At 35.6% G+C, this 18,641-nt stretch overlaps 1 protein-coding gene across 1 annotated transcript in view; it reads right to left on the bottom strand.

Moving 5' to 3' along the window:
- pde8b (phosphodiesterase 8B) overlaps positions 1-18,641 on the bottom strand; it is a 105,341-nt gene that overhangs the window by 9,512 nt on the left and 77,188 nt on the right. The window contains exons 14-18 of the mRNA XM_056446719.1: positions 15,370-15,534; positions 8,962-9,019; positions 4,344-4,473; positions 4,067-4,265; positions 1,801-2,018 (exon numbers count right to left, since the gene is read on the bottom strand). Of these exons, the coding sequence (XP_056302694.1) occupies positions 1,801-2,018; positions 4,067-4,265; positions 4,344-4,473; positions 8,962-9,019; positions 15,370-15,534 (770 nt within the window). The remainder of the gene's footprint in view (positions 1-1,800; positions 2,019-4,066; positions 4,266-4,343; positions 4,474-8,961; positions 9,020-15,369; positions 15,535-18,641) is intronic.

The raw sequence follows: 18,641 nt of genomic DNA, 5'->3' as shown, positions 1-18,641 counted from the left end.
TTATTAATCCGGGGTCACCACAGCGGAATGAACCACCAACTTATCCAGCACGTTTTTACGCAGCGGATGCCCTTCCAGCCGCAACCCATCTCTGGGAAAAATATCTGAATATTTAAAAACAAATTTGAATAAATGTTTAGGTAAATATCTTTTCAGTTCCTTTTTTTAACTAACACTCACTGCATTTTAGCAGTAAGAAGCTACGATACAGATTATTGAGCTGAAGCTTGACTACAAAATTAAATTGCAAATCAAATCGAAATCGCAATATGGCAAAAAAAAAAATTGCAAATAAATATTTTCCCCAAACCGCACAGCTCTAATGTGACATGCACCTCGCAACAGGCAGAAAACTCCACTGTCTAAACACACTAGTTTAGAAGTGCAAACGCTGAAGATGTTTTGTTTGTTTATTTTCTATTAGGTAGTTTAGAGGATAATTTTCAGCCAGTTTGGGGTTTTTGTTATATTGCTTTCTTTTATTTGGCACCACTTGAAATCCTCTTTTCCCTTATTAACGTACATTAATAGATTTTTTTTCTTGTACATATTATTTTTTCCTGTTTAAATTCTTTTCACTTTTGTAAATAAATTCACTTATTTTTACATTATTTGGTTGTCGTTTTGCTCTTTTGCCACATCTCTCTACAAACTAAGTCACATCAAAATGTTACCTCTTTAACCCCTAGAACTAAACTTTCAAGTCGTGACATACTAGTAAGTATTTATTTGCAATTAGTGTTTATTTCTTTAGCTATTCATACATTTTTAAAAGATACTACAGATTCATTATATACTAGTAATATTACTTTTTACTAGTATTATTATTATACTAGCACAAGTACATGTAATGATTAAAATAAATAAAAATAAGTACTTTCACCTAAGGAATAGCCACTATTTTGTAAAAAATAAAAATTATGTACAGGTCACAATTGTAATACATACTTATCAAATCGGAATAGTTGATCTCTCAATGACAAATCCTGATAAAAGTCAAAGGGAAAAATTTGAACTTTATAACTAGAAACAATACAATAGTTATTAGTAATAGCTACTACTACTATTGCTAGTTGTAGTAGCTAATGAATAATTAATCCACTGTAAAAACGATGCGCAGCATGGTGGCTCAGTGGCAGCACTGTCACCTCACAGCAAGAAAGTCACTGGTTCGAGTCCCGGCTGGGGCAGTCCTTGGCATTTCTGTGTGGAGTTTGCCTGTTCTCCTTGTGTTTGTGTGGGTTTCCTCCGTGTGCTCCGTTTTTTTAAGTAACAAGCACTAGTGTTTATTAAACAAGAACCAGTTCCTATAATTAAATAGTGGTATCTAGTGAAATAAGTAATAGTAGATAATGAATAACAACTAGTGTCTTTATAAGTATAAGTATTAGTATCTACTAAATAGGAACTAGTTCCTATAATTAAGTAGTAGATATTATCTAGTAAAGAAGTAATTAGATAAAGTAATTAGATAATAATTAGTCTAATAATTAGTTGAGTAATTAGACAGTATCTAGTAAATAAGTACTAGTTTCTTTTTAAAGTGTACTAGTACCTAAACACACACACACACACACACACACACACACACACACACTATAAAAAACCAAACAGTTTATAGGCTAAATGTTAAAATGGCTTGCTATATGCAGCACTGTATATTATAAGAAAATGTTAACCTTGACATTTTTTAACCTTGTATAAATCAAATGTCGATGTGGATCTAATGTAGGAGACTCAAAATCAACACAATGAGCCTTTTTTGATCACAACAGTGAGATTTTAAGCAGGCTCTGGTACCTTTCCATGTTCTTGAAGATGTTGCACTTGCTGTCCCGTACGGTGAGCTGGAAGGCGAGAGCAGCATGGTGACTCTCCAGGACGGCCGTATCGTTGTACAGAATGGCCAATTCACTGCCCGCGTTGCACAGGAACGAGTTTGTGCGGCCCGGATGATCCACGTCATGAACCGTCGCAGCTAACAGAGCGGCAACTTCATCCAGCTGGTCAAGACTGGCCTGCAAGCACAGCACAGAGTAATGTCTGTAAATAATGTTTGAACTGAATCACCTAACGCCATGTCTGAGGCTAAAACAAAAAGTTTTAAGCTTGTGATACTGTTGTTGAGTATTCAATAACGATATTCCTCACAGTATAACATTTCCTTGAAAAATACTATTATTAATAGCTTAATGATATTAAAGCAAACAGTTAAAAGACATTTTTCTGATTTAATGAATTCTAATTCAGACTAAAAAGCTACCAAGGTGCAAACCCTTAGTCTTTAAAACACTTTGAATGAGTGAAAAGCTTTTCATTTTACTCTCATCTCGACTCCCACCATTAGTATTTATTTTTAGCTCTGAGTTCAGCTTTGGTCCGTTCCAGCCAATAACAGAACAGCAACTACCAGGGAGGCAGGGATAAAGATAGTAAGGCCCCATCTGATCAAATTTAGATAATCAATGCATAAAATGTAATTTATTACACATGTCTGCGACACATATATTGGATATACTATTATAGCGATAACAATAATTTTGCAATATACTATTGTATATATACCATCCCTACTTGCATTTCAGGCTTTGAGGTTAAAGCAAAGCATGATGGCCATTTCACCAGTTTTGCAATCACACATGAACTTGTGTGAGTACATGCACACTCAGAAAGAAATAAAGAAGCAAAGAAAGATAGAAAGAACAAACAAATGAAAGAAAAAAAGAATAAACAAACGACCGAGCAAGCGAGTGAATGAACAAAAGAAAGAAAGAAAGAAAGAATGAATGAAAGAACGAACGAAAGAATGAACAAACAAGAACGAACAAATGAAACAATGAAAGAAAAAACGAATGAATGAATGAATGAACGAATGAAAGAATGAACTAACAAAAAAGAAAGAACAAGAATCAACGAATGAAGAAAGAAGAAATTAACGAACGAATAAAAGAAATGAATGAATGAATGAACAAACGAAAGAACAAAAGATAGAAAGAAAGAAAGAAAGAAAGAAAGAAAGAAAGAAAGAAAGAAAGAATAAATGAACAAATGAAAAATAAAAGAGAAAGAAAGAATAAACGAACGAATGAAAAGAAAGAACGAACTAAAGAAAGAAAGAAACAAAGAAAGAACAAATGAACGAATTAAAAAAAAAAAGAAAGAAAGAATAAACAAACGAACGAAAGAAAGAAAGAACAAACAATTGAATGAACGAACGCAAGTAAGAAAGAAAGAAAGAATAAAAGAAAGAATAAATGATTGAATGAAAAAGAAAGAACAAACGAAAGAAAGAAACAAAGAAATAACAAATGAATGAATGAAAAAGAAAAAAAAGAAAGAATAAACGAACGAAAGAAAGAACGAACGATTGAACGAACAATAGAACGAACAAACAAAAGTAAGAAAGAAAGAATGAAAGAAAGATCGAAAGAAAGAATAAATGAACGAATGAAAAAGAAAGAACAAACGAAAGAAAGAATGAACGATAATATGTGAGAAAGAAAAAAAACGAACGAACGAAAAAAAGAAAAAGAACGAACGAACGAAAGAAAGAAAAAGAACGAACGAAAGAAATGGGTGAAAAAAAGCTGCAATCCTGGAACAATACCAGAATCAATCCCAGAACTTGTTTATTTTATGGCAGTTGTGTGGAATCATTGGTCTGTGCTAAAGGTCCCATGAAATGAAAATAAAAATTATTAGATGTTAGTTTCAATCTGTTAGTTTTAAGGATATCTATAATCTAGTGTGCTCCAGAACAGTGACAACATTCACGTTTAGAAAATAAAAAACTGATATAAACATCCAGAGTTTGCCACTTCCGCCTAAATGGATCAACACATTTTTTCACGTCACTTCAGTTTCTCATCATATCTTGACCAATCAAATGCTCCTCAAGACGCTTCTCACTTGCTTTTCATTTATTTCAGGGATGGGAGTAGCTACTTTATCTCTATGTCCCACCCTCTCTTCATGTTTCAATTCAGATTATGTCAAACACTAAATAAAAAAATGCACATTTCAAGGCACTGGATGGGACCTTTAAAAGGGCTTTGTGTGAGTTTACCTTGACTCTGTCCTTGCGCAGGAAGTAAGCGGTGGCATGCAGCACGTCTGCGGCGTGTGTGGAGTTGTGGTAGGAGTTAGAGGAGTGATAGTTGGTCTCGATCACCTGCAGCCACAAGCGCAGCGTGGACTCTGAGCAGTTCAGAAACTCACACACCCCAAATGCAGAGAAGATCTTCAGACCCAGGTATGATAGTGGCCTATGCGCACACACATACACACATTAATACTTCACTTCAGACAAAGAAATTAAAGAAATGCTGATGTCCTGTTGGTACCTCTTGTGTGTGGCTGCCTCCAGCTCCAGGATGCTGAATTCCCACTGCTCCTCTTCATTCAGCAGCTCTGCTATGGACGGCGGGATGTCATTCAGCGGGACGGGCACTCCCAGCTGACTCTGACTCATGTCTGACAATCATAGGAGATATTGAACTTTAATTATCTTGTCATTTTTTAATAATTGTAAATAATTATCATTAATAACATGTAATATGGTGGTTCATTTCGCTGTGGTGACCCCTGATTAATCAGAGACTAAGCCGAAGGAAAATGAATTAATAAATGAATGAATAAATATGTAATATTTTGTAATATTTGGCATGTCTGACAATCACATGTGATTTTTGATTAATTAATTAATTATCATGTCATTTTGAATTATTAATACTCATCATTAATATTGTAATATTTGGTAGCATGGTAAAAAAACGTGTATATATATATACAGTGCATCCGGAAAGTATTCATCGCTTCACTTTTTCCACATGTTTTTATGTTACAGCCTTATTCCAAAATGGATTCAATTCATTTATTTCCTCAAAATTCTACACACAATACCCCATAATGACAATATGAAAAAAGATTTTTTTTGAAATTGTCGCAAATTTATTAAAAATAAAAAAGCTGAATCAGCTTCCAGAAATAATCAGATGTGCTCCAACATTAGGCACATTCAAATCAAGACTGAAAACACATCTGTTTAGCTGCGCCTTTACTGAATGAGCACTGTTACCTCAGAGAGATCACACTATTTTGTCTCTCATTTCTTTTTCATTCCTTTAAAAGCTGTTTTACAGTTTTTCTCCATTGTTTTGGCTCATTTCTTGAAACAGAAATTACAACATCTCAAAACAACAAGGACAAACCTCCAAACCACTTGCCGATTGTTTACAACAGACTTGATCTTCTTATTCATTTCATCAACTTGCAAATGTCTAAGTGCATCTTAGCAAATGATTAAGTACAGGTAGCCGACATTTAGCACAATTTCCAAGTGAATAGATCTAGTTGATCTAAACTGATTGTTGATTCTCAGTTCAATGGTTGTTCTCTCCAAAATATGTCAGCGTCATTCCATTGTATAAGTCATTACATGCACAATAGTCTGTTCAATTGTCAAAATCAGTCAAGAACATAATACCGTGAATACCATCTATGAATCCGTGGAACATTTGATACATTTGTTACAGCAACTGAAAGTCAGGTGAAACTAGAACTCGACTAACAAAGGAGGAATTTCACACATCTCAAGATAAACAATTAAGCACTGTAGGCTGCATATTATTTTCATTGCTTTTTGTTTGTGTGTTTATATTACAGTATATTTTGTTTTATTCGGATGTATGGAAATTAGAAAATCCTATTTCTAAAATCCTATTTCTTTTTTCAGTTTTATACACAATTTCATTCTGTTAGCTAGACAAAAACTGTACATTTTTTTTTGTCAACCATTGTCAATGAAGGACTGGGCTAAGACTGTAAGGTGGACATGAGGGATATTTCAATGGTCCTCTGCGATAGTGACAAAACATCTAATCATTTTGACTTGCAGTGCCTACACACTGCCAAAGGGACGAAGCATTTTGGGGGCACCGACTGTTCAAATGAGAAGGAAATTTAGTTTTGACACATGAGTGAACTGTTTTAGGAAAGGTATGAGCTGTTGCAGGTGAACCATGGTGTTGTGCTGAACCATCAACATTAATTTTGTGTTGAGAATGTCCGGTCTGTTTCAAGAAATGAGCCAAAGCAATTGAGAAGGATATTTGCCATTTTCGTGGCACTGACTTTTTATATGGGAAGGGAATTTAGTTTTGATACATGAGTGAACTGTTTTTGGAGACATATGAGCTTTTGCAAGTGAGCTATCGTGTTGTGCTAACATTGTTTTGCCAAATGATCTTAGAATTTTGAGAATGTAATTTCTGTTTCAAACCAAAGGTAAAAAACTGTAACACATTTTAATCTGTTTTTAATCTTTGTTGTTATTATTTTTTCTTGTTTCTTTTATTCTTGTTTATTTAATGCACTTTGAATTACCATTGTGTATGAAATGTGCTATATAAATAAACTTGCCTTGCCAATAATTTAATATAAACTTACGCACAAACCATTGCTCTTTATTTTCAGCCCTTTAGATGTTTTCTTACTATTATGTGTACACTTTAGAATTAATCTTGTTTACATGTTTTTTTTTATAGAAAATTAATATACCACCATTTAATAAACAGCATGTGTTGTATAACCCAAGAAGGTAAAGTAAGTTTTTAAAATTTATTCTAGGGTTGTGGTCCACTACGATATCATATTTTAAACTTTAGTTGATGTGTAATGTAGCTGTGAGAACATAAACAACATCTCTGAATGTAAGATGCTCAAAGTTCAATGCAAAGGCAGACATTGGCTTTTATAGAGTTACCTTAGCAAAGCCTACAGCACAGGAAGTTTAAGGACTACAAAAAAAATACATCCGGGCTAGTGAGATCATAAACGCTTCACCATGTGCATATACCACATGCAGCAAAAAGGCACGGTCAGATGTGCTGTAGTGTTACAGTAGAGAAAGCTAAAATGCCATCCAAATGCTGCTATTTCCACAGAGCTCGTTCTGTTTCTGTATTTGGGCTTCCAAAGCAGTGTTAATTTCGTTGCTGAAAAATTTTCGTCATAATTTTCGTGAATGCTGTAAAGCGACATCAGGCCAGGGAATCATCCCGAACTTCTTCACAGTAAACTCGATCTTTTTTTATTTAGCCGAGTGTGTGTTTTTGCTTAACAGTGTAACCTCTCGCTGACCTTTAGAGACGCCATTAGGTTGTACATTAAACATTGTTACATCGGTAACATGATAATGGCATTCATTTTTGTGAGGAGTTGTTTCATATTAGCTGCGGCTACAGTTTAGCTGGCCTGATCAAACTCACGCTGGGTTCACGTGCGCTGTCGGCGTCTCCCGCGATCATCATGACAACAGCCATTTACAGTGTACCTCTGCCACAAAACAAAAACGGCTTTACTCAGGTCGTCATTTTGCGATTATGTGATTATTTCTTACTTTAAGGATGTAATGATACTGTAGTGTTATAATGTCCACTTATCAGTGAGTCGCATTCTAACGAAACTGCCTTGAATTGAAGAAATAAGTGTTAATGTGAGTTAACAGAGCCATGGGACTGAGTGCACATTTTACAAGATAACACATTATCATTTGCCAGTCATATGTCATTACTTTACTTATTTACCCAGTGCTATACAGCTGAGCACCATGTACTGTAACACACTGTACAACAGTAAAGCTTGCTATAGACTAACATTGCAATTGCAAAGTGGAGCTGAACTATTTTAAGCCCTTTTAAAGATTTAATTGCATGAAACTGTTCAACAGACTGGTTAAAAAGACCAGTAGTTTACCATGGTAAAATAAAGAGTTTGCTAAATAATTGCAAGGTCCTACATTTTCAGTAGTCTACTGTTCTTGCTGACACATAATTTGACATATTACTTATGATATAAATAAACACTGCATATCTAATTTTTGGTTTTCAGTGGAAAAGCTATATTTCATATTTTAATTAGACTGTTTTATTTAAACAAAATTAGATCAGCTTTATTTAGACAAAATTAACACTATTCCAAAGGATTCAACACAAAGAGAGACGTGCTTACAATTTAATTTTAATTATGTTCCAGAGAAGTATATTAAAAAAGATATAAGGCTAACATTTGACAAAGGACAGCTTCCAGAATCTCTCTCAGTTCAGTGTTGGATTCGGCTAAAACTCCTTCAACAGAAGAAGCTGTGGATTGTGAGCCACAACCTGTGAGTGTTTTTATTTACTAAAATACTACTTTTACATGCACAGTTTTAAGTGTTAATGGTGTGCTGTAGCGAGGACGTAAACAAGGATGTAAACAACAGAAATGCTGTTCGGCACAGCTAACAATTTAGCTTCAAATTCATATTTATCAGTCAAACTGATGTAAACACCCACAATCTTCACCAGCGCTGCAGTATCTCTCTATGTGGACGCTTTCAGTGTCTCTCCATGCGTCCTTTTTCGCTGCATTCTACATCTCAAATAACAATATAAGATATGTGAACGTTTTACATTACCTACACATGTTTATTCTGAATATATATGAAAAACACAGAATTTATTTTAGAGAGCAGGGATGAGGTTCAGCTGTGTGCTCTGTTTTCTGTCTGATTTTCTGTCTCCGTTTTCAACTGATATGGTTCAAAAAGATACACGGTTCAAAAGCGCGTAATTGTAGGGACGTGACGTAGGGACGTAGTGATGTGGAGCCGATCTGCGAATCACAGAACATTATGTTAGCTAACCAATCACAGCCTCTTGAGGGCGGGCCTTTCGGAGGAAGTAGGAAATATGACAGTGGTTTTCATGTTAGCTGAGTAGCTGTATTTAAACAAAGTAAGATATGTGAAAAAATAACCTGATTTTCTATAAGTGAAGCATGAGCACACATTGCTTTGCATCTTATAAACACAACCAAGCTTTAAAAATACACTGTGGACCACCTCTTAAACAAATTTTCTTTAAAAATAGTTTATTCAAAAGTTATTTTGCAATAATGATTTTCAGCACTAGAACTTACTTTGTAAAGCACTTTTGGAGAAGACGTACTCATTCCCAGAGAGCCTTCTGAGTCCGTCCTGCAGTGAAGAAGAAACACACAACAGTATATCTGAGTGAAATGAAAGAGAAAAGGCCACAATATTGTTTCCAGCCAACATAATCATAACAGCAGACTAAAGCAGTGCACTGCCACGCTAGCCATAATTCACTCTCTCTCTCTCAGAAGAGCCGTTTATCAGAGCTGCGAGATATTAAACACACACTGAAAAACTGATCCAGACTCAGCTTCACTCATCCAGCACTTAAAACAAACTCTGTGTGAGATGAAGCAGATGCAGGATAATCACACTCTAGTGTGTGTGTGTGTGTGTGTGTGTCATAGTCATGCATGTACGCATATACGCACAACACATATACGCACAACAAATACACAGTCACACACACACATAGACACAGTCACACACATACATAGACAGACACTAACACGCTCACTCACTCACACACACATGCATGTATACTGTACATACACAGACTAACACACACATACTGTACATATATACACTCACACACATACACAGACAATAACACACACACTCACTCACTCACTTACACACAGACAGACAGACAGACAGACACGGATATATACAGAGACTCTAACACACACACACGGCACACGCAAACATACACATAAACAGACACTATCACACAAACAAAAACACAGACACTCATACACACACACACAAACACACACACACACACACGCACACACACACACACACTCACACCCAAACAGAAACACACTAACAAAGAGACACACTCTTACGTACACACAGGCACACAAACTACCACACACACACACACACACACACACACACACACACACACACACACACACACACACACACACACACATAAACACACACACACACACACACACACACACATACACAAACACACAAAAAACACACACAGGCGCGCACACACGCACACACAAAAACACAGGCAAACAGACACACACTCACAAAGAGACACACTCATACATACACACAGGCACACAAACTACCACACACACACACACACACACAAACACAAAAAAAACACACACAGGTGCGCGCACACGCACACGCACACACACACACAGACAAAAATACAGGCAAACTGACACACACTAACAAAAAGACACACTCATACGTACACACAGGCACACAAACTACCACACACACACAAAACACACACAAACACACACACACACACACACACACACACACAGGCGCACACACACAGGCGCACACACACAGGCCTGCAGCTGCAGTGGTGGACCTTTGACCCCTCACTGTAAAAGCTGATCTGAACTCTGGAGATTTGTGCATCCGCTTGACATTCATGAGGCAGAGAAACGTGACATTATGAGAGGAAGCCTTTCACTTACCCCACTGGCTGATTATTTCCCTAGTTTTAAAGTACACATGAAATCCAAACTAACCGTATTGACATTTGTTAGCTCACATAGCTAGTTTTGTAGTGAACACTTCATCTGTGCATGTCATTAAGACAAATTGTTTGCTCTTGTAATCTAAAATTAAGGTCTGAAAATCCACTTCCTGTTTGTTTTCAGTTCAATTCTGAGATTAGGTCAGTCTGAGGTAATGGGTGTGGCTAACATACTTAACCACGCCCCTCCAACTATCAGTTTTGACAACAAAAAGAAATGTTGAGGAGGAGGAGTCTATTAGGTTCTAATAACTCTCCCCAAACCCTTTTCCCGATCTTTCTGAATGAAATGCTTGCTTGAGCCAATCAGCTCACATTAGAAAAAAACAAGCCACGCCCACTGTTTTCTCACTTAATATTCCTGGGAATATTAATACTCTGGGAACTGTGTCATAATCAGTGTTTGGAACTAGGGTTGGGTCGATAGACGATGCCGTCGTCCATCACTGAAGGCCGATAGACATCACGATGCTGAGCCAGTACTGCGATCCTCCACCCTGCCAGCAGCATCTCACTTGCGAAACATACATTTTAAAATAGCATTTTAGAACAAAAGCGATCCACGTCCACATTGCCGTTTCATCTAGCATTTCTGAACAGCTCTCTATCCACACTGTACCGCTGAAAACACATGACGTGACCACACAGAACACACACACAAGCATGCACAGCAGCATACGCACACGTCTGAGCTCCAGGCAGCCAGCAGTACAAACCCCAGAGAGCAGTGCATGCTGGACAGTTTATTAAGGATGTACCGCTGGATCGCCTCTCACTATAGTTGTTAAACATGATATTTAATGAATCTTGTCTCTAACGACTCTTCAGTCTTTAGAATCTATCAGATAACGTGTCACAGCATCAGTACACTGCTTCAATCTTTCACTTTCATTTTAGTGAAAACCTCAGATACTGTTGGTTGTGCACCTTTTTACCAACCAAGTTTGTCGACGCCATTATAACGACACAGATCACTCTGCCTATTCATGCCTTAGTCCCGTGGAAAAAGTGATTGACAGGTGGTAATTTGTGTGTAACTTATCTTTATTTATTTATGATTTGGTTATGAGTAAAACAAAGACCATGTGGGTCAGGTAGTAGAAACGGTAGGCTACCAATAATTAATTCATTATGAATTCATTAATTATCCATAAATAATTAATACACAGCCACCTACGATGACGATGCCATCGTGCATCGCGATGTTTTACTTTAGACATCGTACGATCCCAAAGTGGTCGACATCGCCCAACCCTATTGGACACATTCCTTTAAAAGAGTAATTAGTTATTGTTACTAGTTATTTCTCACAAATAGTAACTGAGTTACATAATTAGAAAAGTAACTAATTACCAAGCAAAGTAACTATTGCGTTACTTAAAAAAAAATCTAAATTGTCAAATGACTATAAAATAAATTGTAAACATTGTACACTAATCTACACTTTTTTAATGTTGTTGTGGGACAATGTCGGAGACAACGGCAGCATGTCCTCAACTATATATCTAGATATTATTTTGTTTAGTTCTGTCTGAGTAATAATTGTTTGCGGTGAAGCAAATTAAGTTTTATTTGCTTTGATGTAGTCCTTTAGTAGCATAGCTCACGTTATCACCCGTAGTCACTCATTTTGTGCCGGCATAGGACGACGTGAGGTGCTTCATTAGTTTAGAATTACTTGTCACCGACGCAGAGAGACCCTTTTTTTCCTGGGCATTTTGTACCATTGCACGATACAATAAACAGACCCCATAGTTTTTTGCAATTTTGCGATCACTGAATCCAACGCAAAATCAACAAAAAGTCATACATTTTTGCAATCCTGCAAAATTCTTAATTAAACACAAAATAATCGCGAAAAATATAAATAATCTCATAAAACATCAAAATCCAAACCATATAATTCACTAATTTTCTTTTCGGCTTAGCCCTTTATTAATCTGGGGTCACCACAGCGGAATGAAGCGCCAGCATATGTTTTACGCAGCGGATGCCCTTCTAGCTGCAATCTATCACTGGCAAACATCCATACACACTCATTCACACACATACACCACGGGCAATTTAGACTATGCAAATCACCTATACCGCATGTCTTTGGACTTGTGGGGGAAACCGGAGCACCCGGAGGAAACCCACGTGAAAACGGGAAGAACACGCAAACTCCACACAGAAACACAGACTGACCCAGCCGAGGCTCGAACCAGCGACCTTCTTACTGTGAGGCGAACGTGCTACCCACTGCGCAGCCTCAAAACCATATAATCCAAATATTTTTATTTCAGTTTGTAATTAAATGTTTTACATGACTTATAGACGTTGCAAACGCAGTGCATGTGATGTATTGAGGCTCTCTCGAAAAATGACGTCTCACCTGCGCCCTCACAAACATTGCATTACATGGGGGCAGGGGGTGTTTTGCAGCCTGTGCAGTAAGCAGACACGGGTGAAGCGCGAGTGATTTACATGTAAAGTCAATGCAAACATTGGATTAGACATCCTGTGGTGCAAATTGGGTGTTTTGTGAGTTTGACACTCATCACTCATTACTGAAAAAAAAACATTGCTGTTTATTTATAGCTCTGTTATTCCCGCCACTGATCATAATATGGAAAAAAAAAAAAAAACAAGCAGTCGCAGCTTCTGGTTCATGTGGACATTAAGGAAAATCTCACTTGACTTTGACAATTTTTTTTTCTTGTCTAGAAAATGCTTCTTAATTTTAGAATTGTAAGATATTTGGACTAGAAACTAGACAAAAACTCTAGTAAGAAAAGCATTATGTTGCAGTCTAACAGCTCTGTGCTTGTGTGAAACATTGCGATCTGGTTTGTAAGTGTAAGAGACGTGTAGATGGCAGACAGTGAGACTGCGGTGTAAACACAGACTGCTGGCTAACTGTGAACCAGCGTGTGCCAGAACGCATGCAGCTCAATGCATCTGTGCCACCAAAAATACAAGCGTTCGCATCTAGTCACACGCCATATACAAGAGTCCATTTCCAATTTGTGCCGTAATGATGATTCTCTGCTGAAAAAATCTGCTCGGGATTTTATGTAAGTACAGGTGAAATGTCTCAGCTGTTTGACATTGATCGCTAATGTTTATGATGTCTTTGTGCTGAACGTGTTTGAAGAGCATTTTCAGGTTATAACAGATGGGTGTAAGATGACATCTGCAGTCTTTTGCGCAATGTTTAGTGCACAAAATGATGGAAAGCAGGAGTGTCTTGTGCTTTAAAGGGCACCTATGGTAAAAAATCTACTTTTCAAGCTGTTTGGACAGACATATGTGCATGTATAGTGTATAGACTGTCATATTGGGGTGATATAAGCACACCCAGTGCTTTTTTTCAATTTAACAACATAAAAAACGGTGGACCAATTGGAGCAGTTTTCAAACCGACCGCAACTTTACGTAGGAGTGCGGTCCCCCCGCCCACCAATATTGATTGACAGGCGCGTCATCATATCCTCAGTTTGTTGATTCACGTCCACCATTTTCAGCGTGAGTCGAAGCAATATCACTAAAGGAAAACCCTAGCTCTATTTTTAGATGCAAGGCTCATTGGGCTCAACACAAGATCAATATTCTCCACATTATCACTCTAATCGGAATTATTGGTTGTATCTTTAGGTAGGTTTGCAAACATGTGTACTTCTCATTGAGTCTACCTTATACTTCAGTCGTTTGCATTTCTCGCGATCACAGAAGCTCCCTGTGATCTTAACTAGGCGCTGTTGCACCTGACGCTGTGCCATGGGTTTTAGAATTCTAAACATAGGTTTCTATCAGGGTACACACAACGGTGCTTCAAGTCGACGGCTGGGCGCTGCGGACCGCTGCAGACTTGAATTGCCATTGTGTGTACCCTGATAGAAACCTATGTTTAGAATTCAAAAATGCGTGGCGCGACGATTCAGGACACTTCATGTTTGTCTGTTGCAAACACAGAGCGGGTGAGCTCATGGCTCCGCCCCCTTGTTACGTTGGGCGGGAAGCCGAAACTAATTTACATGTGAAGCAACACACCCCTAAATCAGCGAACTGTGGACACGCCCCCAACATGACACTTTTTAACACATTATAATAAAAAAATCTGAATTGTGTTTTAAACTGAAGCTAAACTGGCACACTCAGAAGAACAATAATATTAATATTAAATCATAAAAAAGAGGTAAACTATGTTCCCTTTAAAATAAAAAATATAAATATAAAACATACACTAAAATAAGATTAAATTAAATAATATAAAATATATCCTACTATACATTATAACCTAAAATGAATTGTTCCCCAAAGGGTTATAAAATAAAAAATAAAAAAATATAAATAAAAATAAAATAAAGTATGGGTTGGTAATGAAATGAATGCACTTAAGAGTTAGAAATAAAAAAATATCTGCAAAAAATAAATAAATAAAATGTTTTAAATAAAACAGATACAATTAAGAATTTTAAGAACAAAACAAAATAAAACAAAAAAAACAAACAAAACAAAACAAAACAAAACAAAACAAACAAAACAAAACAAAACAAAACAAAACAAAACAAAACAAAACAAAACAAAACAAAACCAAACCAAACCAAACCAAACCAAACCAAACCAAACAAAACAAAAAACCAAACAAAACCAAAGCAAACAAAACAAAAATCCGAACAAAACCAATCAAACCAAACAAAACCAAAGCAAACAAACAAACAAACAAAAACAACCCCCGCCCAAAAAAAAAAAATTAAAATTAAAAAATTAAAAATAAAAAAGCAAAACAAAACAAAACAAAACAAAAAAACAAACAATAAAACAAAATAAAATAGGATCAGTAATTAAAATTAAATCAAGAAATTAAAGAAGAAAAATTAAACAAAATAAAAAAAAGAATCAAATAAATGCCTTCAAGAATAAAAGAAAGCAGCGGACTTGACTCTCGACTCACACTCATGAGTCCCCCGACCAGGTCATTGGTGTGGGGATCGTCCTCTTTTGAGGCCAGCTGGGGTGAGTAGAGTTCAGTGGTCCGCAGAATCTCCAGAACACGATCCAGAGCTTCCGCTACCGTCACTGAACTGCTCTCCTGCGCGGCATTAATGATATTTATCACCTGAAAACAGATTGAAGACAGAGAGTGAGAGACCAAAACAAACTACTAATCAAAGGCTTAGATCCATAAATATGTCTGTAGTGTGAGGAATTTTCCCCTTTGACATCTGTTCTCTTTCCACTCTCACAAACAAATGCTCAGTCGTGACCAAGTAACCGTAAATATGCAAGTGCAGACAGAGTTCAGTGCTTGTCTGCATGCTGTGTTTTATTCTGAAGTACACCGAAAAATCTATTTACCACTTCACATTCACTTCTTTAATATGAGCAGAATTAGAATCGAGAAAGCAAACAGGATCTAATATTTACGCTTAATATTTTTTACACTTACAATTTAAATACAAGAATGTTAAAATTAAAAACACATTGGAACTCAAATAAAATTGTAGTTTTCAGTTGAAAACTAGCTCAACAAAAGTTTATAAAAAAAACAATGGATATAATAAAGGATATAATAATCATATTAATAATAATAATAATAATAATAATAATAATAATACATGTAAATGGATGGAAGTGGATGGCAAAAAAGAATTATGATAAACACAAATATAGACCAATAGATGGATACAGTATATAGAACTAATATACAGTATAAAGACAACTGGATGGACTGATATATGGACGGATTTATAGAGATATAAAATGATGGATGGATGGATGAATGGTTAGACAGATGGAAATATAGAATGGATTTATAGATAAAATGATGGATGGGTGAATGGATGGATGGATGGATGGATGGATGGATATATATATATATATAGAATGGATTTATAGATATATAGAATGATGGATGGATGGATATTGAATGGATGGATGAATTTAAAGATTTATATAGAATGCTGGATGGATGGATGGATGGATGGATGGATGTATATAGAATGGATTTATAGATATATAGAGTGATGGATGTATTGATGGATTTAGAGATATATAGAATGATGGATAGATAGATGATGGATAGATGGAAGATAGATAGATATATAGAATATGTCATATAGATATGATGAATGGATGAATTTATAGATTTATAGAACGATGGATGGATGGATTTATAGATAGATAGAATGATGGTTGGATTTTTGATACATAGAATGATGGATGTATATGTATATATAGAATGGATGGATGGATTTACAGATATATAGACAGATGGATGGATTTATAGATATATAGAATGATGGAGCAGAATTAGAATCGAGAAAGCAGACAGGATCTAATATTTACGCTTAATATTTTTTACACTTACAATTTAAATACAAGAATGTTAAAATTAAAAACACATTGGAACTCAAATAAAATTCTAGTGTTCAGTTGAAAACTAGCTCAACAGAAGTTTATTTTAAAAAAAAACAATGGATATAATAAAGGATATAATAATCATATTATTAATATTAATAATAATAACAATGAATAACAATAATACATGTAACTGGATGGAAGTGGATGGCAAAAAAGAATTATGATAAACAAAAATATAGACCAATAGATGGATACAGTATATAAAACTAATATACAGGATATAGACAACTGGATGGACTGATATATGGATGGATGTATAGAGATATAAAATGATGGATGGATGTATGAATGGTTGGACAGATGGATATATAGAATGGATGGATGGATGGATATATATATATATATATATATATATATATATATATATATATATATATATATATATATATATAATGGATTTATAGATATATAGAATGATGGAAGGATGGATATAGAATGGATGGATGGATGGATTTAAAGATTTATATAGAATGATGGATGGATGGATGGATATATATAAAATGGATTTATAGATATATAGAGTGATGGATGTATTGATGGATTTATAGATATATAGAATGATGGATGGATGATGGATAGATGGATGATAGATAGATAGATATATAGAATATATCATATAGATATAATGATGGATGGATGAATTTATAGATTTATAGAATGATGGATGGATGGATTATAGATAGATAGAATGATGGTTGGATTTTTGATACATAGAATGATGGATGATGGATGTATATGTATATATAGAATGGATGGATGGATTTACAGATATATAGACAGATGGATGGATTTATAGATATATAGAATGATGGATGATGAATGGATGGATGGATGGATGGATATATTTGTATATACAGAAAAAAAATATGATAAATACAAATATATATATATATATATATATATATATATATATATATATATATATATATATATATATATATATATATATATATATATATATATATATATATATATTAGTGGTGGGTCGGTATTGGCTTTAACGTGCTGCGTTAATGCAAGACTCTTATCGCGTGATAAAAAAATATCGCAGTTAATCTATTCTCAAAGTTGGGTTGGGAGCTGGGTCTATTCTACGCAAGCTATAATGACTTTTACCTTGATATTTTAGCGCAGATGTATACCTGACTGGTGAGCCGTCTGACAAAAAAGTGCCCTTCTGAATCAAATCAGCAGGATGCCTGACTTTAGCTGCAGTTCGGCAGTTTCACTTTAACTCATGAGCATTTCATTCATTATCCTGTGACAAACTGGGGTATTAGACGCAAATAAGGAGCAAGGACTGGTGAGAGTGTTACAGAATGTAATAACGCTCGTCAAACGGAAAGAAAAAAACTTCCGCATTTCGCGATGTGAGTGTGTGTGTGTGTGTGTGTGGTCCTTTATTGACAGCGCCTGTGTGAATCTTGTCGGAAAATATGGCGAAAAGTCCTATATGACTGTAATAGTTTGACTGCAGTGTTTACTTCAGTAATGCCAGTAATATATGCATACTCCACATGTCTTAATTTCATCTCTGTTTAGTTCAGTTATGACTTTAGTCGCATTAAGGTAATCAGAAATTGCTGTTTACATGGTAGACTCTTAATCAGAGTATTGTTTAATCATATTAAAATTGTATTAAAGTATTGTTGCCCATGTAAACATACTCAATGTTTGACACACCGCCAGGGCTCTGTGAACTTGGCATTGAGAAGCAGCATTTTCTGTATGTACACATAAAAAGCAAGTATGAAATTGCTGTTTGGAGCTTATGTAGGCCTACCGTTCAACATTCATGTTTAA

This window comes from Danio aesculapii, chromosome 21 (genome assembly GCF_903798145.1).
Source record: "Danio aesculapii chromosome 21, fDanAes4.1, whole genome shotgun sequence".
NCBI lineage: Eukaryota > Metazoa > Chordata > Actinopteri > Cypriniformes > Danionidae > Danio > Danio aesculapii.
This window is presented reverse-complemented; position numbering and strand designations above follow the sequence as displayed.